This window comes from Sarcophilus harrisii, chromosome 5, assembly GCF_902635505.1.
Source record: "Sarcophilus harrisii chromosome 5, mSarHar1.11, whole genome shotgun sequence".
NCBI lineage: Eukaryota > Metazoa > Chordata > Mammalia > Dasyuromorphia > Dasyuridae > Sarcophilus > Sarcophilus harrisii.
The window spans coordinates 20,714,309-20,737,245 of NC_045430.1; the positions used below are offsets into that span (position 1 = coordinate 20,714,309).

General features: G+C 38.7%; 2 protein-coding genes across 3 annotated transcripts in view; one reads left to right on the top strand and one right to left on the bottom strand.

The window, feature by feature from the left end:
* APPL2 (adaptor protein, phosphotyrosine interacting with PH domain and leucine zipper 2) overlaps positions 1-2,059 on the top strand; it is a 79,590-nt gene extending 77,531 nt beyond the window's left edge. The window contains exon 21 of the mRNA XM_003771096.4: positions 828-2,059. Within this exon, the coding sequence (XP_003771144.1) occupies positions 828-962 (135 nt within the window). The 3' untranslated portion in view covers positions 963-2,059. The remainder of the gene's footprint in view (positions 1-827) is intronic.
* Positions 2,060-4,201: 2,142 nt separating this feature from the next.
* The window catches only part of WASHC4 (WASH complex subunit 4), a 52,183-nt gene continuing 33,447 nt past the window's right edge, over positions 4,202-22,937 (bottom strand). The window contains exons 25-34 of one of the 2 annotated variants that reach the window (XM_031939928.1): positions 20,967-21,101; positions 19,464-19,572; positions 17,723-17,789; positions 17,166-17,252; positions 13,218-13,365; positions 10,970-11,066; positions 10,148-10,344; positions 9,822-9,921; positions 6,500-6,604; positions 4,202-5,195 (exon numbers count right to left, since the gene is read on the bottom strand). In XM_031939928.1, coding sequence (XP_031795788.1) covers positions 6,528-6,604; positions 9,822-9,921; positions 10,148-10,344; positions 10,970-11,066; positions 13,218-13,365; positions 17,166-17,252; positions 17,723-17,789; positions 19,464-19,572; positions 20,967-21,101 — 1,017 coding nt within the window. In that variant the 3' untranslated portion in view covers positions 4,202-5,195; positions 6,500-6,527. Of the gene's footprint in view, positions 5,597-6,499; positions 6,605-9,821; positions 9,922-10,147; positions 10,345-10,969; positions 11,067-13,217; positions 13,366-17,165; positions 17,253-17,722; positions 17,790-19,463; positions 19,573-20,966; positions 21,102-22,937 lie in introns of both variants that reach the window. The other variant, XM_031939927.1, reaches the window with a different exon arrangement.

Sequence of the window (22,937 nt, forward strand, 5' to 3'; positions counted from 1 at the left end):
TCGTACTGAATGAGCAATTTGTTTTTCAGGGTACCCAACTTCTAAGATCTCAGGGGAGAAAGGGGAAATAAAGGATGTGTATTGAGATGATGAGACCATCTTAAAGATCGTCTGGGAGCCCCAGGTGTTCCATCAGTGCTGGAGTACTAACAATAAAAAGCCTGATGAGCTTCCATCATCCTATGCTTAACAAAACAGTCTGGGAATTATAATTGATAAAGGAGTAGGATGGGATCATTCCAGCAATTTCTGAGAATAAAGCAGTTAAGGGTTCATCATCTAATCATTGTCCAGGTGAAAGAGAATGCAGACCCAATTTAGAATGGGGGCTATGTGAGGGGAGAGACGCTTTGGAGGTTGTCCACAAGACTTGGCAAATGTTTGGACGTGGGGCGAGTTAAGTCTATAGTCACTGGGGAACTAAAGGGCATAATGATGTTCTTTACATAAATAAGGAAGGCCAGAAGAAAGGAGGGTTTAGAGGGAAAGAGAATGAGTTTTCCCACAGGTTGAGCTCAATGTGCCTGGGGGGGACATACAACAGTACCAGTTGATGCTGTAGGAAAGAGACTGGGGATAGTTATGGGCCTAGGAGCTATCTACATAGATAAGTGGATTTAAGGGACCTAATGAAATCACTGAGGGTGTAGAGAAGTAGATCCAGGACAGAGCTCTGGGGTATACCCACAGTTGGGGAGAAATTCCAGAATGAACAGCAGAGGCCGCCATCTGGTCCCGTTTCCTCATTTTGCTGAGATCTGGAGAAGAGATAAATACCTTCTCTTTTCCTGTGTACCCTGCCTATGTTTTCTAAACTCTCATTGCAGGACCCAGAAGCTCTGGCTCAGCTGATGCTCTCCATGCCATTGACCAATGATGGAAAATTTGTATTACTGAATGACCAACCAGACAGTGAAGATGGAAACCCAAATGAAAATAAAGCAGCCGAGTCCGAAGCATGAGCCCGTTTTTGCTGGTAGTGGAGATACTGGGGAGCCCTCTCTCCATGGCTTTGCAGCATTTCTCACTACCGGGCAGTTTCTGAATTCTGACAATCATTTGCAGAGTGTTTCATCTAGGCCTTGGTGTTGTGAGACCGAGAAGGGACAACAGTAAGAAACGGTTGATGATGTCTCATTTCTGCCGAGTTTAAGATATTTTAGGTACTTTATAGCAAATTTCTTTTCCTTGTTTGCATCATATAATTCTGAATGAAGGTAGAGGGGGGGAAAAAACTGCACTGTTTGCTTTATTTTTAAATGAAGTCAACCCTCTCTCCTCAGCTCCTAGCATCCTTTCTAAGTGTGGCAGTAGCCTAGATTTACAATTTGATAAACACTAAATGTTTCCTATTAATATAATCTATTTTTGTACTTCACCTAATGAGCTTCAAGTGCCTCTCATTCTTACATGACCATGCTGTAAAGAAACACATTTACAGGACTGCCATCCTTGGACTTCTGGACTCCAGAGCTCCCTCCTGCAGGTGGGCAGAGCGCAGTTTAGCTGCCTGACAGGTCAAGTCTGGCTTTGGACAGCCGCCTCATACATCGATCCCATCGATCACGCAATAAAAATTTCAGCACAATAAAATGCTCGATTTTGTAACAAAACTAAATGCAACCAGCAACCAGCGGCCCTGGAACAAGTGGCAGATCCTTTTCCGTGGTAGAGCCCCATATGGGATTTACGTGCTGCTCTATAGATCCCTGTTTCTGCTGAGCCAGAACTGTCCCAGGGAAGGGACCAATTGTTTCTAAAATGGATTGAGCCACAACCAGGAAAGGCTGGAATTCAAGCCCAGTTATCCACCCTCCCCACAAACTTAATATTCTTCCTACTGATACTCTAACCAGATTTGATGGAGTCAAGTGTCTTCCCCAGCTGGATTTCTAGTCTGCCTCTGGGCCCTGTAATCCTCCTTCTTCCATGAAATAAGCAGACAGGAATGATGATCTTGAATTGGAATGGTTTACAGTGACAGAGTCTGACAATTCACAGCTGTCTTTGTTATTAGTCTAGCAATAAACGCTAGAAAATAAAAGTCTGTATCATTGTGCTGCTTCTCTCTTCATTTTCTACATGATCGTCTTAGGCAAGAAATCAGTGAGATGGATTTCTTTTCCTAAAATAAGAAAACATGAATCTTGTGTTCCTGTTAGACTTTTGTTTTGTTTTAGACTATCAAGGGAAAGGTACTTCCTTAACAGTAAACTGCTATTTGACTGAAATATAGTATTTTTTTTAAAAGCCTCAGTTTTAAATTGCTGTCGACTCAACCACCTATAACCCAGAGGGGAAAGGGATGTCTGTGAATGGGCAACTTCTTCAATCTTACTATAGTTCATTCCCTAGTGTATCACCATAAATCAGTCAACCAGCATTAATTAAGCTCCATCTCAAGAATGGAGATACGAAGACAGAACTCAAATCCTATTCTCAAGAAGTGTAAGGTCCAATAGTGGAAAACACATGTAAACAAATATACACCAGGTAGCACAGTGGTTAAAATGCTGAGCCTGGAATTGGGAAGACTTTTAGTGAGGAATGAGCTATATAAGTGGAGTTGGAAAGTAAGTTACTTTGAGTTTTTCTCTTAAAACATTGAAAATTTCCCTTAATATGACCCAAATTAAGCTTAGAAGTGTTCTTTTCACCACCAATACATGGCTGAGTCAATTTCAAAACCAATCCTAAATCAGGACACTGTACTGTCTTTGTTTCTCGTGTACTCAATGATTTTCTTCTGTTTGGGTAAACACAGCAGAATTAACTCTCAAGGAATAATATGAATGACTATTTTTTCCCAAGATATTAGAGTTGGCACAGATTATTCTGTTGTATCTTGATTTAATCAATATTTTACTTTATAAAATTAATTTAGCAACATTTTTGTAGCTATGTCTAAATGGACTCAATTCTGTACCTTAGGATTTTTCTGAGGCAATACTTGCCCAATTAATCTCTTCAGGTAGCTGGCCTAAATGAAAGAGGTTTCAGCAAAAAAAACAAACAAACAAACAAACAAACAAAAAAAAACACACACAAAAAAAACCAAACAACAAAAAAAACCCAGCCCTAAATATATAATCCCAAAGCATTTTTCTTTTCTTTTTTTTTTTTTCCCCCCCTAAGGCAATTGGGGTTAAGTGACTTGTGTCTGAGATCAGATTTGAACTCAAATTCTCCTAACTTCAGGGCTGGTGCTCTATCCACTGCACCACCGAGCTGCCCCTCCCAAAATGTTTTTTTAAAAGTAAATCTGCTCCCCCAGTCAATGATCCCCTCATCTTGGACATTAATTTCCATTTACTGGATACATACCAAAAGTCTACTAAGAAAGTCTGAGCAAAACTGCATGATCAGATGCTGAATGTATAAAAACAAAACCCAAAATCGCCCCTTGTTGATTCAAGATGACTTTATTTGTGTAATCTATAAAACAAGCACTTGTTTTCTATAAACTAAATTCTAATCGGACACAGTTGTTGTCATCAAGCTCATACATGTGCCCAACAGACCCCTCAACCTCTGCTGCCTTTTCCATTTTTCTTTCTGGGCTCTATATTCTTCATCTAAAGCCTCTGGAGACCTCTAGAAACCTAATGGAACATTCCCCTTATTTGAAATTTCTTTGAATAAAACTATAGAATTGAATCTGCTCCATGACAAGGAAGATCATCTTGTCTTGAAATTATCTATATAACTACAGTGTTAATCCCACTGGAAGAAAATGTGGGAGGATGGAGGGATAGAGAAAGATGGGGAGCAGTATGCAATAGGCAGAATCATATACATCAGACTTTCCATCATTTGCAAATGCAGCCATAGCTATCCCAGAAAAGAAATCGTAATGGCTCACTAACATAAGCACGTGCACCACAGGTTTTGTCACATGGCTTTTGTCTACTTTGCTCTTCTCCATCCTGACCTCTAGAGATGTGACACTTTCTGCAGTGTGCTGAACAGTCTCCGGGCTGGGCCACTGCTAGTCAGACTTGGCTCCTAATTTGGGGGAGCACCATGATCCCCACCAACATCTCCAACAATGCCAACTGGGTCATTATCACCTCCCACGGCCAAAGCAATCCAAAAACCCCAATGATTCTTTTTCACTTGACAGTGCCAAGCAGTGGAAAAAATGAATTTAAAAGTGATAACAAGGAAGTTATGATATGTTCATTAAAAATAAATCAGAAACTTTTTTATAAGACATTTAATTCTGAACATAAAAATTCAAGGGGAAAAAAAAAACTGTTAAATTTACTGACATGGTTTAATGTACAGAACAGAGTATATTCTGCTCCACAAATGGGAGGGTGAAGAGTAGGGAGGCTGACAACAGAAATAAGGTTAACAAATTTTTTTTTTTTTAATAACAGAAGAGACAATGTTATACTTGGTCCTTAATTCCTGAGAATTTGATTATCTTTGTTATTAAAGAACTTATAATGAGTGCTTACATTCATCCCTAAATTATAGTACATTAGAAAAATAAGAGGCTATGGGAATCCACAAGGAAAGCTTTGTCTTAAAGTCCAATGGACATGAATATCCATGCCTTCCTCCAGTTCTGTGACCAAAGAGCCCAGCCAAGTGCTTCAGCATCCTCTCAAGGGTCTGGTCCCACACATGGATTTGTTAGCCCTCTACAGACTTGTCAAAACACTGTGAACAGTAAAACCCAACTCTTTCCAATGGTCAGGTAAGAAGAGAGGTCAAAGTGTGAGTTTGATCTAGTGATAGGGAAGCCTTCAACTGTGACAGTGTTTTGTGGTCTCCATTGAAAGGCAAGAGTCAATTCTCCCTCCAATTACAATTTGTTGATATTGGATGTCCCACAGGGGTTTAAAGTTAGAATAGTAATACTGTGGGGATTATTGCAAGGCAATGGCTAATTTGGTACAATTAATTGCAAGATCATTTAAAAACATTCAAAAATAAAAAGGCTGAATTATGCAGCATGCTTTAGGGCCATTTCTGCAGTTAGGATGAAGCACAAATCAAGGCCAGAATTCCTTTAGGACATTACCAAACCCATGATGCTATAAGGTCATGTTTACAAAAGAAGCAAAAACAATCCCACAATATTATGCTTCCTTTGACTTTCAAAAGAAACATGTTTATTCTGGAAGAGGTAACACTGATTATCATCAATGAGTCCACGGAGGATGGAAGGACACCATGCATGGTTCCTAAGGGGTGGAAGTCAAAAGACCAATCTTGGAATAAATTAAAGTATTTCTCAAAAGAAATGCTAGGACAGGCAAATACGACAGAAAAACAAGTCTTTCCTGGATTTAAATTTGAGTTACATTAAGAAAGTAAAATCCCTTTCTAAACTAACCTTTTAAATGCATTCTAATGTGCTAAGATTGACCTTTTAATTGTTAATTGGTACAACTTGATAAAAATAAATCTAGCAGCCAGCCCACAGCTAATGATACTCAAGCCTTCTGGAAGCTGTAAAAGCTGTAAGGGATTTCAGTTATTACATTATATCTTATTCTCACAGTGTTTTTGTTTCTTTTTTTTTTTTTCTTTAATGCCTGCACAGTGCAAATATTATTTCATGAGAATCCACTTGGATTATAATCTGTTAAAAAAAAAAAAAAGTATGTTTCAAATTTCTCGAATTCAGGCTTGATGTAAAAAAGAAACCTGAGTGTGAATGTGGGAATAAGCTTTCATCTCATGAGAGCCAGCCCACGGTGTCTTCTGAAATCTCTGAAGAAGTTGGGTCCCCATTTTAATTTTAACTTAACTATTAACCCCCTTAACTATGAGTACCAAGAAACATACTTTTAATGTTATCATTTAATGCAATTGCAGTTTAAGTACTTTCAGAGCATGTAAACTGAGTGTAAAATGACTCACAGCAGGCTTCCAGAGCTCTGGTAGCTCCATGCAATGTGTTACTTTACTAATAGATGATCCCAAAGTGCCTCAAATGGGTATCCAATGCCTGAAACTTACTGAACAATCCAGGCCATGATAACAGTTTTATTCTAAGATTCTTTATAGTCATATATGCTTTTAGAATTTGACCATTAATCTTTATATTTAAATAATATTTGCTAGATATGCACAGTATCCATTTTAAATTTGTTGCCATAATAGCTGAAAATCTTTAACTGATTTAACGCAAATCATGAATCAACAGCCTATAAAGACAAACTCCCAACATACATGTGGGGAGATCTGCCAACATCAGAGCAGGAATTCGGATTTGCATTTCTATAACTTTACTTTGAACCGTAACTACTGAAAAATAAGCACGTTATTTTGTAGGCTATTTATAGGCCAGAACCAATTTTTGAAAATTCTTTCAGCACCTTCTAAAATGAAGTCTTTAAAATGGACATAGCTTTAAAGCTTGGCCCCCAGAGAAGGCCTGTGACAATACACATCTGGAGATAGGCCGGCCCAGTCACAATCCACGTATCTCAAGGTTTCTAAGGTCCAAGCTACAGCCGCCGACGTAAACAATGCTGGTTACCTGATGCTCCCCAAGCCCAGCCTCAAAATCACTTCACCACAGGATCGGTGAGGGCAGAACTGCCACTGCTGGGTGCGGGGTCTTCACCACTTGCTTTATTTTCTTCTAGAAGCATAAAAAGCAAATATGCATTAAATTCATTTGCAAAATTAATTTAAATTTAAGGCAAAATTTTTGGAGAAACCAGATCTTGCTAGCTTTCAGTCAACATTACAGAAATAGTAAGACTAAGTGGAGGATGTCCAAACCCCAAGGTCAAGAAAATAAGACCAAGCTCCTTTGGCTCCTCCTGTAGGTACAGAAAACTTTGTGAAGAACTCGACGGTACAAGGGCTAAAACTAGGGCTCTTCCATGCCAATATGAGTCTGGTAGAAGAGAACTGAATTTCCACTTACACCAATCCGCCAACTTTCCTCCTAGTCTCTTGTTTGAAATAGGCCTGTTCTAAATCATGTTGTCATACATTATCTTGGCTACTGGAAGTAGCAGAAATAATATTTGGGTATTAAAAAAAAGGCATCTTGAAAACACCCTCAAAAGCAGCACACTTACTGATTATTCAGTTCTAACTGAGTATGTCTCGATGTTTTGAAATAGTAAGAACAGTAGCACTTCATTTTACTGACAATGGTGGAGAATGAAGTATTCCATGAAAATGAATTTTCCAGGTAACTAAAGCTTCTTCATCAAATGCCAAAAATTTTTCTTAGCCACATTTAGTAAAAAACTTTCTAAAATATATTATCTTTGCACCAAGTTTCTTAAAGATCTTACTTCCAAGACACACACAAGATTCAAGTTTATAAGAATAAAAGGCCATTCCCCAGTTAATAAATGGTTGTAAGAATATGAACATGCAATTCTCAAAAATAATCAAAATTATCTTTAATCACGTTACACTATAAGTAAAAATTGCTCAAGCTGCTAATAATTAGACAAAAACAAATTGAAAATACCACCTCACACCTGTCTGATTGGCTAACATGACAGAAAAACAAAGTGACAAATGTTGAAGAGGATGTGGGAAAATAAGACCACAAATGCACTGCTAGTAGAGTAATGAACAAATGCAGTCATCCTGGAAGAAAATCTGGAACTATGCCCAAAGGGCTATAAAATTGTGCATGCCCTTTGGCCCAGCAATACCACTACTAGGTCTATATCCACACGTGCAAAGTAATTATAGCAACTCTTTTTGTGGGAGCAAAGAACTGGGAACTAAGGGGAGCATTCATAAATTGGGGAATGGATGAACAAAATGTAGGGAGCCTATTAGATAGCAAGGAGATGGTTTTGGAAAAACCTGAGACATTTTATATAAACAGATGCAAAGTAAAGTGAGCAGAACCAGAAAAACAAGTTATATAGTAACAATATTACAAAGGCAATGAACTTTAATGAGACATGCTCTCCACCTCCAGAGAACTGATGAACTCCAGATTACAGAATGAAGAATATTTTCTTTTCTTTTGGACATGGCCAATGTAGGAATTTCTGATTCATGACTATACATATTTGTAATAGGTTTTATTTTTCTTGCCTTCTCAATATAGGATGGGGGGGGGGGGTTGGTAAAGGGAAAGAGAGAGAGACAATTTGGAATTAAAAATTGAAAATGAGAAAAGGAAGAAAAGGAGCCACATGTACAAAAATATTTATAGCAATTCTTGCGCAGTAGTAAAGATCTGGAAACTAAGAGACTGCCCATTAATTTTTGTAAACATTTCCGTAATAGTCATGTGAAAAAAAAAATCCAATCAAAAGGGAAAAAGCATGAAAAAGAAAAAAAAAATTTAAAGGTGAAAATTGTGTGCTTCAATTCACATTCAATCTCCACAATTTTTTCTCTGGATGGCATTTTTCATCCCAAGTCTATTGAAACTGTCTTGGATCAATTTACTGCTGAAAAAAGCTAAGTCTATCATAGCTGATCATCACATAATCTTGCTGTTACTGTGTACAATGTTCTTCTGATTCTGCTCACTTCCCTCAGCATCAGTTCATATCAGTCTTTCCAGGCTTTTCTGAAATAGAGGCTGTCTATTAATTGAAGAATCTCTAAACATGATGAATCTAATGGAATACTACTGTGCCATAAAATGATAAAGAGGATAGTTACATAGATATTTGGTAAGATTTGCTGAAGGAAGTGAGTCCATGGGACAACTAGATGGCCCAGTGGATAGAGCACCAGCTCTGAAGTCATTAGGACCTGAGTTCAAATCTGACCTCAGATTAACACTTCCTGATGTGTGACCCTAGGCAAGTAACTTTACCCCAATTGCCTAAATCAAAAAAAAAAAAAAAAAAAGAAGAAGAAGAAGAAGAAGAAGAAGAAAGGAAGTGAGCCCAGACAAGAGAACAACTTATACCAGTAACAAAACTGTAAAGAAGAACCCCTTTGAAAGATTTAAGAATGCCAATTGATGCACTGATCAATCAAGATTCCAGAATACTGACAATGAAGGCTGTTATTACTCATCCCCTGACAGAGAGAGATGAGCAACTCAGGGTGCAGACTGAGACATACACACGGTTTAGATATGGTCAACCGGGCCAATGTGAAAATTTACTAGACTATACATGTGATATAAGGGTTTCCTTTTCTTCTTAAAAATAAGTTGGAGGGGAGAAGAAATAAATGCATGCTAATCAAAAAGAACACTTAAAAAAAATAAAAAGTTAATACCTCCTTCTTTGTTCTTCTACACAGAGTATCACCACGTGTAATTTTCTTGATGATTTATTACAGTGCATAATGCTACCTTATGACACAACAATGTCTTAGGAAGAATAAAAAACAAGGTTTCCAAAGTATCTTCCTCCTAAGTTTCACTGTGAGGCAGGTCATGCTGATATGATCTCACTTCACAGATAAGGAAACTGTAAGAAACATGTCACTACTTTGCTCCAACACTCGGAGGTCCCCAAAGGCTATGTTTTGCTAGTTCAGTGCCTGCTTTTTCGATCTCTGTCCTCCCTCAATAGCAGGTTTTCAGCTGCATCTCAGCCCTTTTTAGTATGTGTTCTCCCTGCCCACTTTTTATTGAGTTGCCAATCATTAGCTGTGGTTCTGGAAGCCCAAAGCATTAGCAGGTCACGAACATGATAAAAGTCAGCAAGGCTCTGAAGGAAGCCTAAAGTTCTCAAAGGAAAACGCAAAGCAGCAGTCTGAACTACAGGAAGACCCTTTTTATTCACTTCTGGAACCAAGGCTGTGTCCCTGAGGGCTGAAGCTGCCAGAGTGCTTTGTATAGAAGTGAGATACTGTACAATGATCAAGAAATTTTCACTAAATTTTCCAAAACTAAATTTACTAACCTTCTTTCTCCTTCTTTTCTTGGTTTTCTTCAGCTGCAGTCTTGTCTGCTCTAAAGAAAATTCTCGCACTACTCAGTGAGAAATAGAGTAACTCAAATTCCTAAATAAAAATAATGAAGAATGTTTAAAACAATTTGTAATGTTTTCTATCTTATTTTTAAGATCTTACTGAACAAAGAGATACAGAAACTCAATTAAGAAATACAGTCCCCTTGGTGAGATTCCAGTCTGAGGGCTCCAAATGTCGATTCCTCCACCTGCCAGAGTGATGTGGGGAGTCTGTCCCTCACAAAGCCCCAGATGCCAGAGTCACATTGAGTCTTTACCTGTAAGTAGACATCGAGGCGCTTCTGGGTCAGATTCATCGTCTGCAGCAGTTTCTCATCCTGACTGGTTGACTGCACATTCTGCTGCTTGACCACAGCCCTCATCTCCTTGAGGTACTTCTCTCTGGCTGACTGGAACCAGTGAAGCGAATCAAACTCCTGATATTGATCCAGAAGCTTGAGAATATAAGCCACACCTGCAGTCATGAACAAAGTAAAATAATAAATTCAGGCACGGATGTTATTCCATCACTCTTTGTTTTCATCATGAAACTAAGACATTTAAATATGAATCTCCTTTAAATTTCATTTTATAGCTTAGCTAAAGGACATACTACAATCCTATCCTCACTTCTCCACAGAGAGAAAAATATTATAAACTCTATTTCATGAGCTTGAAAGAAGTCCTGCCAAAACCAAAAAATAAAGCCACTAATTTGCAACACATCAGGCGGTAGTTGCTACTGTGATGGGAAGGCAGGGGAGGAAGGGAGAACTAAGGTAGAAGGAGACTCTTCTTCCTTGGGGCAGGACAGTCATGGCAGCCAGCCACACAATAGCACCCAGAAAACTACCCTGCAAACCCAGACTAAATGGGCACAGGCAACAGAAATACCATAAGCATGTTAACAAGAGGCGTGAATGATACCCACACAAGATGACCAAAAAAGATAACACTACTGAGAAGGAAACATACAATCGATATTGTTCACCAACAGCAATGGGGAAGAGCCAAGGGTGCTATTTTCCAGCTAACTTTTCCAAGAATCTATGACACTGTGCCCATAAAACTAATGGAAAACACAATCCAAACAAACTTACCCATGGCAAAGCCATCATCGGTAAAAGCTGCTCCCATTTTATTCTTTTTATTCAATTTCTCCTTGCAGCTAATGGAATGTTCTACAAAATTGAGGGTCTGAAATGAAAAGAGTTGATGATTGGGAAGAGCAACAGTTTTAGAAAAATCTCCATGTGCATTCACAGAAACTTCCTTTGCTCTGAAAGGCTTTCTTCACATACATGCATTCACGTGGATGGCCGTGGGTGATGTGCATTTGGACCCTGGCTCTGCTTCCTCCTTCTGTGCTTGAAATGCAGTCAACACTCCTTGGCCCTCACCTCTCCACATACTCCCCTCTTCCTTCTAATACCAACCTCCTCCTCAGACCTGATCTCTCTCCTAAACTGCAGATCCCCATTTCTAAATGCCTATTTTGTTTTCATGGGGATGATCAGCTCTTACTTCAAACTTGGCATATCAAAAACTCCACAGCTAACTTACAAAACTGCCTCTTTCTGCTCCGCCTTCCTTCCTTCAATGGAATCACTTATTCAAGTCATTGAGATTCAAATCTTGTCTCAATTTCCACATTTTCCCCCAAACCAATCAATCATGATATACTTTTGCCCTTCAGAATCCTCAAATCAGTCCCTTTCTCTTCCTTCCCACTACTGTTACATCCATTCTATTAATGATCTAAAATAATGTTTCCACCATGTCACACTCTGGATTTAAAACACTCCCCAAGTGTTTTGACAAATGGATCACTGAGACGCCTTACTCTCTAACAAGCCTAAGGTTGAACCAAACTAGTTCACTTGCAATCTTCTACATGGGAAACAAATCTCACATTTCTTTGCTTTGGCCTCACAATTACTCTCTCTCCCTCTTCCAATTGAGAATCTCTTGCCAAACTCCTGGAGTCCAACTCAATACTCATCTAAGGACAGGCTCGTGTGTTCTCATTTGAATACTCATGATAATTATTCCCTGTGGAATTAATCTGCCAATGAACCATGGCCTTGCAACAGCTTTTCTACTCTTGTTTTGAAGAGTTCGTACAATCCTTGTATTTGATTTTTCACATAATCACATCTGGTTACCCAATTACAGTTGCTCTGAAGGCAAGGCCCCTGTCTCACACTTAGCAGATGAACAGCTGCCTTTTTCAGGGACCTGACCTTCAGTAGGGGAAACCAATCCCAGACCTAGAGTCAGTCACGCTGGTATTAAATACATCAGATTCACTTCCATTTTACTCCTGGCACATTCTTGGGTTGAAAAAGAATACTTAGATTATATGTTATAACAGGATCATATATTTACTTAGGATGTTAGGAAATTCTACCCAACATTACTCTTCCAAGATGAAATCTTTTCAAAGTCTGACGATAAGAATTTATCATAAGTAATTATAAACAAAATTTGTCATTATTAGTTAAAAAATTAAATTGTTTATGACAACAATTCTGCAAGCAAAAAGAATACTTGGAGAGTATGTGTTATAACAGGATCATACAGTTAGTTTAGATATTGGGAAATTCTACTGAATATTACCTTTTCAGGATATTGGTGAAAATTTCTCAAAGTTTGAGGATGAGATTTTGTCATAAGTAATTATCAAAATTTGTCATTATTAGTTAAAAATTAAATTGTTTATGGCAACAATTCTTCAAGCAAAAAGAATACTTGTAGAGTATATGTTATAACAGGATCATACATTTAGTTGGGATGTTGGGAAATTCTGCTGAACATTACCCTTCCATGATGGCGAAAATTTCTCAAAGTCTGACAATGAGAATTTGTCATAAATAATTATTAATGAAATTTATCATTATTCATTAAAAATTAAACAGTTTATAGCAACAATTCTGCAAACAAAATGATGATTGGAAAAAGTATGATGAACTAATCTAGTTTAATTCTGACAACGGCATATTGGCGGGTAGCCTCTCCAGAACAGACGGGTTGAGTCACAAACAGCTGGCTGGAAACACTGCAGAGTAGATTCACAGAAAGCAAGCTCAGTTTCACCGTGCCAGGAATTGTTCAAAATGTCTCCAACAATAAGAAATCAATATTGAGTGTAAAAAAAGCTCATGTAATATTATCTGATGATCAAATGAGAGGACATCCATACCATGCTTAGCTTTACAAGGAAAGCCTGGCCCACATGAGGTGCTCACAAGCTTATTCCCTTCCCTTCCAATTCCCCCCAAGGTGCAGAAAGCCTCCCAATACATCAAGAACCAAATGTACAGAAATTCACGGGCCCAAAGTACTGACCAGGGGAGGGACGATGATGTGGAAATTTCGGAGGTGCATATTCTTGGGACTCCGGAATTCGGGAGCAAAAACATCCACCAGCATCTTGAAATACTCTGTGCCTTCAGCAGAATTCCGTGTGTGGTCGCTGAGGACCGAGTCCAGCTGCCTAAAGAAGTCAGAAGAGAAGGGGGAGGGACAAGAAGGCTGAACAACATGCTGCTGGTTCCTGCCCCAACCAAGGAAGTAGAGATATTAGCCGACTTCCACCAGCATCATGCTCAAGAGCCAAGGTTTTAAACTGGAAGTCTCATGGAGAAAGCCGAACTACATTCTGTATGAGAAGAAAGAGTCCGAGCAGGTCTGAACACCCAGCATCAGACCCCAGGACCACTGAACACCGACACTCAAGGGCAGATGCCCCTTCTGCCTTTGGAGCTTTGCCAGTCGTAGGGGGTTCAGAAGACTCCTTGCTCCCCACTCCCATTCCCACTGCCCTCCATCCCTCTTCCTCTCTGAGGTTTACCCACCCCACATGCCCCATCCAAGCACAAATCCAGTGTCCATCCCTGCTGAGCCCCAATAAGTCCTTGTGCTTTCTTCCCCACCCGCTCCTGTGCTCATCCTAGGAGATGCTCCCCCAGACACCATCTCGGCCCCACATGGAGGCAGCCACAAATTAGCTCTCACTACCAGCCCTGACGTATGAATGACCAAAACTGAGGCTCCTTTACACGACCAGACTCTTCCGTCACTCTGCCTCTGCCTTACCGTCTATAACACTGAGAACCTCCCCATGAGTCACCTCCTAGCCGTTCAGCCCTCAGTGGTGGAGCCCTCGATTCCTGCCACATTCTGCCTGCCCCTCTCCTCCTTCTGACCATTCAGCCCTGTGGCCTCTTGTTCCTTCTCACGTCCCACTGTGCCATTTGTTCGACCTGCGCCCACCTGGACAGAGCCTTCTGAGCTCGTGCTGGTCTGATGAGCCAGGTCAGGCCCAGTGAACACAGGGAATCATTCGGATCCTCCTCAAGCACATGGGACACCGCCACCATTACCATCTGCCGCCCAACTGTACACAGTCCAATTTCCAATGGAAATGCTCCTCTCCCAAGGTGCCAGATGCAATGGCCTTTCCTCCCTTCTCCTTCCTGCTCTTGTTGCAACCCCTGCCTCTGTGGTCAGCCCCTGCCCTCAGACTTTCATATTTCTCTCCCCTGGATCTCCTCCTGAAGAAGGGGATCTGACTGCTCTGCGATTTTTGCCTTGGTCCTGCCCACTAAATGCTGGGGTCCCCTAAGGCTCTCTGCTGGGCCCTCACTTGGTGACCTCACCAGCTCTCATGGTTTCAGCTTTTTCTCTATGCAGATAATTCTCCTTCTGTTTATCCAGCTCCAGCCTCTCTTATCTTTGGCTTCACTTCTCCAACTCCATAAGTCTGACAGAGATCTAGGCCTCAGCAAGATGAAAGCCGAGGTCCCCCAACCTCCTGGTGACCCAGGGCCTCAGCTCCTCCCCCTCTCAGCCCCATCTTCAATACTTTACTATATGACTGCTGTTCCTTCTTCAGGCTCCTTCTCTCCCCTGAAGGAGCTACCATCCAGAGCCTGCCCTAGTCACCTCCCACCATACCCTTCTGCTCGGTCTCCTTGCCTCCAGTCTCTCCTCACTCTTTCCTTTCAGCCAAAATGATCTTCCTAAAATGAAGGTGAGGCTGTGTTGTAACAGAGGAGACATATTCTATCATGACACATATATGAAATTTAGATATCTCTTCAATAAGCCCCAAGGCTCCCTCTGCCCCCCAGGACCTGCTCTCCCCAGACTCAGTGCTGCCCCTGGCCTCCTGCTCTGCATCTCTCAGCTGGGCACAGGGATAGAATTCACCAACCCCAGCCCAAGAGCACCGCCTGAATGCCTCTGCACATCCAAGAGCCTTTCTGTTGGTTTACAACACTCCAAGGAGCAGCTCAAGAAAACTCTCCTGAGCTGGCTCTATGTCCCCTGTGCTTCTTTGGGTTTAAAGCCACAGCTGTCTTCCCTTACACGGATCAAGCATGAGTAAGTAAGCCTGTGAAACAGTGACAACACCAACATAAACAGGGTAGTGAGGTTTTTAACATTTTTCATGGCTCTGCAAATGAAATGATTAAAATATTCAGATTAAGGTAACACTGGTTTCAGCAGGAAGCCAATTCTAAAGAAAGGAGCCATAATCTATCCTCAGTCTCCAGAAGCACAGATAGATCCAAGATGCTTCACATATCCTAAAACTGTAAGGCTTCAGGCCAGTTTTGGAGACATCCCCCCACCAGCCAGAGTACTGCTTGGCTATTGCTCCAGAACCTAGAAAAGCTAGGACTGTCAGTGATTTTGCGCATACTCGAGCTTACATTTAGCATGAAACAAAGGGTCCATTTACTTTGGGTGTCTGTAACAGAGCAGAACTTTGCTGACTAAACATAAATTAAACCCCACGTATGCCCAAAAACCCACTAGTTATCTGCCAGAAGAACCCACACTCTCCTCTCCCCAAGGCGATCTGGCGCCTATGTGACAGCCTTCTGTGCCAGAGCTGTGATGGCTAAAAGGCGTTTTTCCTTCCTTCTGAATTGGAATATTTGAAAGAGGTAAAAGAAACCTCTTGTTTAAAGTCACTCCAATCTACTGAAGAGAAGTCTGCAATCCTCCAGCAACATCCCCTCCCTCTTGACAGTTGGATCTCTCCAGCTTTCCCCAGGGAGCAGCAGTACTGAAGTTACAAAGGAGCCATAGCATTTCAGAGCTGGAGGGAAGAGCAGTTCCAGCCACCAACCCAGAGAGTCTCTTCCACAACCTGTGCAGGCACTGAGCCTGGCACTGAAGGAAGGCCCGCAGGAAGGAAGAGTCCAGAGCAGTCCCTGGCAGCCTGGCCCTCTCCTGGCCGGGTCTGACATGAGCCCTTTCATCCTCTCATCTAGCCTAAATGGGCCTCCTGTACACAGACATGGCAGATCCTGTCCCACAGCCCAATGAGTAATCAGCAGACCATTAAAACAGAGGCTTGAAGGCTGGTTGGATGAGAGGCAGCACCAAAAACCTCCAGTGATTCCAGATATACAATTAGATAAGAGCTATAGCTCCGACACTGTCTCAAGACACCATATGGAATTGGGAAAAGGTTTGGAAAATAAAGTCAAAGGGAATCCTGGGCAAATAAAAGCAAACTCTCCCTAAGAACTGAAATCAAGACTTGGGAGAGCTTACTTTTTCCTGAGGAACAGGAAGTCTTTCCCATATTTATACAAATAACAGAGAACAACAGGTTGGGGAAAGGGCTCTCCTTTTTCCTGGCTATAACTTTTCCAAGACTCCAGACCAAAGCAGCAAGCATTTTTTTTGAAGTCTCCCCTTAAAACAGCCATCCTCTTTCCTGTTTTTAGTGAGTCAGGTACAGTTTGTGGATGAGAATCCATATTTATTCCCACACAGTGGCTTTCTACAGAAAGAAGGGTACTCCATGCTGCCATAATTTTTGCTCCAAATATATTCAGTTTGTCTTCATGAAGCTATAATTTGACTCCAAAGAGTACAATAATAGATCTAATTTCTCCAAACATTTAACAATTTTCATTCACCTTTTTTTCCATTCACCTCTTTAATATTAATTAAAGTCATATCAGAAAAATCAATTCTAGCCCAAAGCTCTAGTGGGAAGCAAAAAGAGAACTCTTATGGGAGAGTTCCTTCTTAACCAAATATTAAAAGCTCCACTGTCCAGTAGGTTCACTAAGAAGCATATCCTTTAATTTTATTTAGGTTTTTGATGTTAAACAAATAATTGCTCAAAAATCAACATTTTTGAACAAGTATGATATTTCAGAATCCTGTCTTAAATTTCATTTTCATAGGTCACTTTCTCGTTCCTTTTTTGCTATTTGATCAAGTTTGCCCCCAAGTACTTCCTGTAATCTCCAAATACAACATTACCTGGCTGCCTTGAGTGTTTCCTCTGAAAGCCCTTCTTCTTTAACAAGTTCTTCAAAATTGACAATATCTTCAAGATCAGGAACAAACCTATAGTAAATTGTGGAGGATGTCACTAAAATTGGTAACATATTCAACTTACACAGGCAGTGTGATTCAACTAAAAATTAAGTACTCACAGTGACTCATTTAAACTACCAAATCACCAGGCACTTGACTTACAGACTTCAGCACTGCTACATCAAATATTGGGAGCTCAAGAAACAAACTGAGCCTGGTGATCAAAAGGTATCAGAGCGTGGCCTGCCCTCTGTACTACCTTGTAAAATTAGATTTATAGCAATGAAGAAGAAAAGGAAAAGCTTTTCAGCGATGAAGTCTTCAAGTGCAACAGAGAAAGCACCAACATCTCTGTTCTGAAGGATGTCTTATCACCCACCAATGTGTCTGATTAGAAGAGGAGGAAGAAACTTCTCTCCTGTAAGAGCACTAGAAACTCGAACCAAATGGCATAAAGGTACAGAGTGTTAGATGAAGAGATGGGAGCTGTGTGCCCCTACCTGATGGCATTGCTGCTGCAGTGGAGCCCACCCGACCGGATCATTCGCACATAGCCCATCGCATTACCTTTAAAATGACAAAGGAAGCCAATCAGATGGAGTGACAAAAGGGTCTCACCAAGTCTTATGACCAAAGCATAGCTGCACGCTAGTCACAAATAAGGTCTGCAGTCATTTAGTTAGTTACTATGTAAGTAAGAAGCACATAAGCACTCCCATCTACAACCTTTCCTTATTTAAATTAATATAAATTGTATATATTTAATAGTATTACAAAACAAAAATTTTACGAAAGGAAAAATTATAGAGTTCTAACAGTCTGACATTTTAGTATCTTAATAGCCCTAACAAGATAAAATAAGTTTTAGTTACAGAAGTGAAGCAGGTCTACAAGGACTATATTCCAGAATGTATACTCTCTAAAGCATATAAAACTTTTTGCAATTCAGTTCAACATCTACTGGTCATCCTGCCATCTAGGGGAGGGGGTAAGGGGAAGGAGGGGAAAATTTGGAAGAAAAGGTTTGGCGACTGTCAATGCTATAAAATTAATTACCCATGCATATATCTTGTAAATAAAAAGCTATTATTTAAAAAAAAAAAAAGATAAAAAATAGAATCATAAAAGATCAAAAACAAAATTCAGTTCAAATAGAAAATGGGGGCATTCATTTTATGCTCAACAGAGTGGAGGCGTTAAAGTCAAACATACAGTCACTCTCTCCAAAGAGCTTATATCTATTTGTAAAGAGAAGCTTGGCCCACAAAAAAACCCTGAAGAATAGCATGCTACAATATATAAGCAAACATGAGAGATGTGGTACAAGAAAGTTAATGAGAAAAATTTAATATTTCATTTTTTATTGATCTACTGATACTTTTTAATTTATCAAAACTTTATACTAATATATGTATAAATGTATATATATGTAAATTTACACAGTTGTCCCAGAAGTCTTTTGCACTAAGATTTTTGGGTCACCTGTATAGTTCCTTTTTTTCTTTTCTTTATGGTCTGTACCTGTGATTTCACTAGTCCAAGCAAACTCCCAGTGAAACAGTTCCTTCTAAGAATGTAGCCCAGCAATTCTTTTATAACTTACAGTCTCAGAGCTGCCTAAGGCACAGGGAGGTTTGGTGTCTTGCCCAATCACATGACCAGGATATGTAAACAGCAGTCCAGGATTCTAGCCACAGGGCCAGTGGTTCTCAAATTTTGGACCTCAAGATCTCTTTACACTCTTAAAAATTACTAAGGACCCCAAAGAGCTTTTATTAATTGTAAGGTGCATCTATCCATACTGTATTAGAAAATATTTATCTATCAAGTTTTTTACATATAGATTTGATTTATAAATTTGATATGTAAATATTTTGATATATAAGTTTAATTTGATATATAAATACTAAATTTATATATCAAAATATTTATATATCAAGTTTATAAATCAAATCTATATTTAAATTAAATTTATATATCAAATAAAATATATATATAAATCAATTTAATGGATTAAATTAAAACTGAAAAATTTTCAAAATATTAAGTTCATTTAAGATAAATTTACTAAAATTAGCTAAACTAACGCACTAAATTTAGTGCGTTCAGAGGAACCTTATCTCAAAAGAAAAAAGTGACAGTCTCATCTGAGCATCATTAGCTGTCCTATATGAAGTTGGTTACTTAAGAAAGGATTCCTGTAAAAATAATTAATTCTAATTTCACAACAATTCTTCTCACCTATTTGGCTGATGAGCTGTCTAAACTGATCGAGGTAACTCTGTCCATCTGGTGTTATTCCAAGTTTTCTGATTCCTCTATTGAATTTTTCTGCTCTTTCAAAAGGATACTAGAGAGAGAGAGTTTTACGAGTACCTTCATAAGAACACAGTAAAAATATATTATCTTAATGCAGATATTACATACAAGTTTTTAATACTAACTCCATTCTGCATTCTAATTTGTTTACAGAATTTTATCCAATCCAGCAATCAATCAATCCTTATTAAGCACCTACTATGCGCCAGGCACCAAGTTAAGCACTAGGCATATAAAAAGAGGCAAAAGAAAGTCTGTCCCTGTCCTCCAGGAGTTTATTGTTAATAAAAAACATTTACTAAGCATCTATGTTCCAGGCTCTGTGCAAGGCAAGAGGGACAAAGGCTTTTTTGAAGTACATGGTACTTGAGAAATAAGGGCATTCTAGGAGGGCTGGAGGACAAACCATATAAGTCACAGAGGCAGGAAACACAAGGCGATGACTTGGAGGACTGAGTGGGCCAGTCTGGCTGGAAGACTAAGTGTGTGATATTGAGCAATGTACTGAGGGCCTGGAAGAATAGGCTGCAGCTAGAAAAGGGGTTTAAAGCTTCCATGCTTTGTGTTTTCATAACAAACAGTAGCCATTTTAAAAAATGGAAATGACCAAATGTGACATTAACAGCTACCTTTCTTTTCTTTGCCAAGACTCGCAGAAAAAACATTCTCCTTGAATACATGCTAATCATCACCATGACCACCTGCAAACATCGGACCAGTCTGCCCAGGGGTTCAGAAACAGAACCACGTCCCTGCTGTGGGGACACCTGCTTCTTCATCCCAGAATGACAGGGCAGATGAAATCTCTCCTAGAGGGCAGAGGCTCACAAAGCCATTCATTCCCAAGTCATATCCAGTAGCTAGAATATAGATTGCCATCAAGTGGGCAATGGAGTTTTTTTCAAAACAGCACATTAAGGGGATAATTGATAAATTCGTTTTGAAATAACAACAAAGGCTTCTTTTTCCTTCTAGAGAGAGAGAACATGATCACACAAGCTTCAGTGATCTACATCTAGGCACAAAATCACTATTAGTAAGCACTGCCATGAATAGTATAATCTCATATTTGATACAATACCCTTTTAATACATATTCCACCAATATGTTTTGATTAGTTCCTCTGACTGTCTCAATAATCACTCAAAAAGATGCAAAGCATCACTAGAATATGGCAATATAAAATGACCTTTATAAACTGCCTACAGTGCCTACAAGAGCAATCTATGTTTGGTCCAGGCCTATAATATCATGAAGATGAGGAACTACTTCCCCCAATGAAGACCATTATCTCATCTATGATTGATTCTCAGAGTTACTAGGGCACTGAGTAGTTAAACCAAGGCCAAACTTGCACCCATCATGCCAGACTGCCTTTGAAATTCAATCAAATCATCTCAAAAATATCAAGTATATACAACATACCTTATGATCATTTTGATCCTTGACTTCCCTGAAAAACCTGATATCTTTGATCAACCTGGATTTGATGTGTTCATCATACATAAATTGGCTAAATATATAGAACTTCTTTCTCAAAAACTGGTAGGTGAAATTAACCTGTTAGAAAGTTAAAATTCAAAATTAGAAAGCAGGATGTAGTATAAAAGCACATTATGAGTTTTTAAACCAGTTTCAACAGTCATAACTACAAAAAGGTGATGAAGTGGGAAACTAGAAATAATGATGCTAAAAAAAAAAAAAAAAAAGAAGAGGGAAAAAAAGATTATTGGGGCATTTTTTTTTAACACACAGAACAAAAAGGGGTTCAAAAGTAGACCAACGTACATTTATCATGCTGAATTTATCATAATTCTTTGTAAAAATGAAAAAGAATGTGATTTCATGTAGTCTTCTGTGTCTATTCTCAAGTATACTGGTTTGAAGTTTAAAATTACAAAAAAAAAAATTTTAAAGATTCATTTGGTCTTAGATATGCTGAGATTAAAGTAACTAAGGTTAGAAGAGAAAATCAAGGCTGAAAAACAACTCAAATAAAATTCTACGTAGAAAAAAAAAAACAAAACCAAAATATTCATAGCAGTCCTTTTAATGGTAGTAAAGAAATAGAAATCGGTGCCCACTGCTTGGAGAGTGACAAATTGTGGCGTACAAAAAATATGATGAGTAGAAAGACTTCTATGCTAAAACTTCTATGAATTCTGTAAAATTATTATCAACAAATTATGATTCTGTAATTTTAATCTTCCATTAAAAGTGGAAGAGTTAGAAAGAAAAAAAAAAAAAAGAAATGCTTATTAACTTAAAAAAATTTTAAAGAAATTACAAGAAAAAAGCTTGGCCTCAAAGAAAAAATAAGTGAAGACAATATCATTAATCTTTCCAAAAAGGAAGAGACTATGGGATGGATAACACTAAATACAACATTAGGCATTTTCAGTATATTTGGTTAGTTTTAATGAGACTTTTTTTACTTCTTTTTTTCTCTTACATTGGGCTCTTTGGGAAAAGACACACTGGAAATTATAGGTGATATAAAAACAAAAGATATCCAAAAAATTTATTTTTTTTAAATGTATAGGTAGACAGTAATTGAAGATAAAGAAATAAATTATATTTCTAAAAGAAAAAAGGGTACTAAAAGCTCTGAGAGGCCAGAGACCAGGTTGTTTACTATTATTAAATAGTGCGAGGCCCACAGTAAATAACCTGTCAATATTTACAACTGGTTTAATTCTGGCAAACAATGGCTTACAGAAAGTCTGGAAATTTCAAATGCAGAAACTCTCTTCTCACCCTCCTATGGTCACATTTCACATCTTTCCTCTAAGCAATCATAAGGTTGCAGAGACAGAAAAGAGGAATCAAAATAATTATGGGATGAATAACTTTAACTGTAAGGCTGATTTTTAAATTCTTCAAAAAAGTTTTAATTTTTAAAAAGACTTTATTATACTATGCATTTACCTGAAAATTTTAATAAGAAAAAATGAAAAACTTAAAACATACAAATTATATAACAGCTAATTAGCTACCAAGGACCACATTAACTTCTTAGTATCTACTAAAAATTTCAAATTAAGTGCAGCAAAGAGCAGTCAGATTTTATAAAAGATCTGAATTAAAAAATGTTGCCATCATCTTAACTTTCAAGGGCACAGAGAATACCTAAATGATAAACTGCCCAGCAAAAGTTGGAAGAAACCTATTTTAATGAATTATATAAAGACAAGTTTCAATAAACTTACTTCTTGCATAAACTAAAAATGTATACATCCAAAGTTCTTGAGGATTCTTGAAAATCATTAGCTTCCTTAGGTATTGTACCATCTCCAAAGCATCCCAAGCACAATGTTACACTGAACAACAGGGAAAATATGTTTTCAAAACCAATGCAGAGTTCCCCACACTTATTACTGATCCAGAGGGAAAAAA